At 41.1% G+C, this 997-nt stretch overlaps 1 protein-coding gene across 1 annotated transcript in view; it reads left to right on the top strand.

Annotated features, from left to right (window-relative positions):
• The window catches only part of LOC107563767 (myosin-9), a 48,042-nt gene that overhangs the window by 28,385 nt on the left and 18,660 nt on the right, over window positions 1-997 (top strand). The window contains 2 exon segments of the mRNA XM_016248708.1: window positions 95-439; window positions 518-641. Coding sequence (XP_016104194.1) covers window positions 95-439; window positions 518-641 — 469 coding nt within the window.

Below are 997 nucleotides of genomic sequence, written 5' to 3'. Positions count from 1 at the left end.
TATATATATATATATATATAATTTTTTTTTTTTTGGGCTATAAGACTATAAGTTCCAGTGGAAATGTTAATGTTGTGATTGATCCTCTCTGCAGCTCGGCACAGAGAAACTGGCTCTCCAGGAGCAGCTGCAGGCGGAGATGGATCTGTGCGCTGAGGCTGACGAGATGAGGAACCGCCTGGTGGCCAAGAAGCAGGAGCTGGAGGAGATCCTGCATGACTTGGAGGCCCGCGTGGAGGAGGAGGAGGAGCGAGCCAATCACCTGCAGACCGAGAAGAAGAAGATGCAGCAGAACATCGCCGATCTGGAGCAGCAGCTGGACGAGGAGGAGGCGGCGCGGCAGAAGCTGCAGCTGGAGAAGGTCACGATGGAGGCCAAACTCAAGAAAACCGATGAGGACGTGATGGTGCTGGACGACCAGAACAACAAACTCTCCAAGGTCTGTCTGCAGATGCGATTGTTTTGAGATTTTGTTTAAACACTGGCTGTTTTTCTCACTGTTCGTCTGGTTGTGCAGGAGAAGAAACTCATGGAAGAACGAATCGCTGAGTTCACCACGAACCTGGCCGAGGAGGAGGAGAAATCCAAGAGCTTACAGAAACTCAAGAACAAACACGAGGCCATGATCACCGACCTGGAGGGTGAGCAAAAACACTTTATGCTTTATCTGCTGTAGATCATCAGGCCAGTACAATCATTGTTACATATTTATCGCTCATTTACATTTATTCATTTAGCAGACGCTTTTATATGAAGTGTCTTACAAATGAGGATTAAATAAAGCAATTCAGCCTAAAATACATCGCAAAATGTTTTTTTTAATAATATATAAGGCATATAAAATATAGAGAAAGTGAAATTCATAATGTATAATTCATGTTAAATACAAAATGATGTATATTGTTCATACTATATAATTAATTAAATATGCAGAATAACATTTCATAATATTTCAAGCATGTAAAATCTACCATAATATATATATATATATATATAT

The sequence above is a fragment of the Sinocyclocheilus grahami genome, unplaced genomic scaffold, assembly GCF_001515645.1.
Source record: "Sinocyclocheilus grahami isolate Dianchi unplaced genomic scaffold, SAMN03320097.WGS_v1.1 scaffold888.1, whole genome shotgun sequence".
NCBI lineage: Eukaryota > Metazoa > Chordata > Actinopteri > Cypriniformes > Cyprinidae > Sinocyclocheilus > Sinocyclocheilus grahami.
The sequence above is the reverse complement of the archived record's forward strand: the minus strand, read 5'-3'. Positions and strand labels throughout refer to the sequence as shown.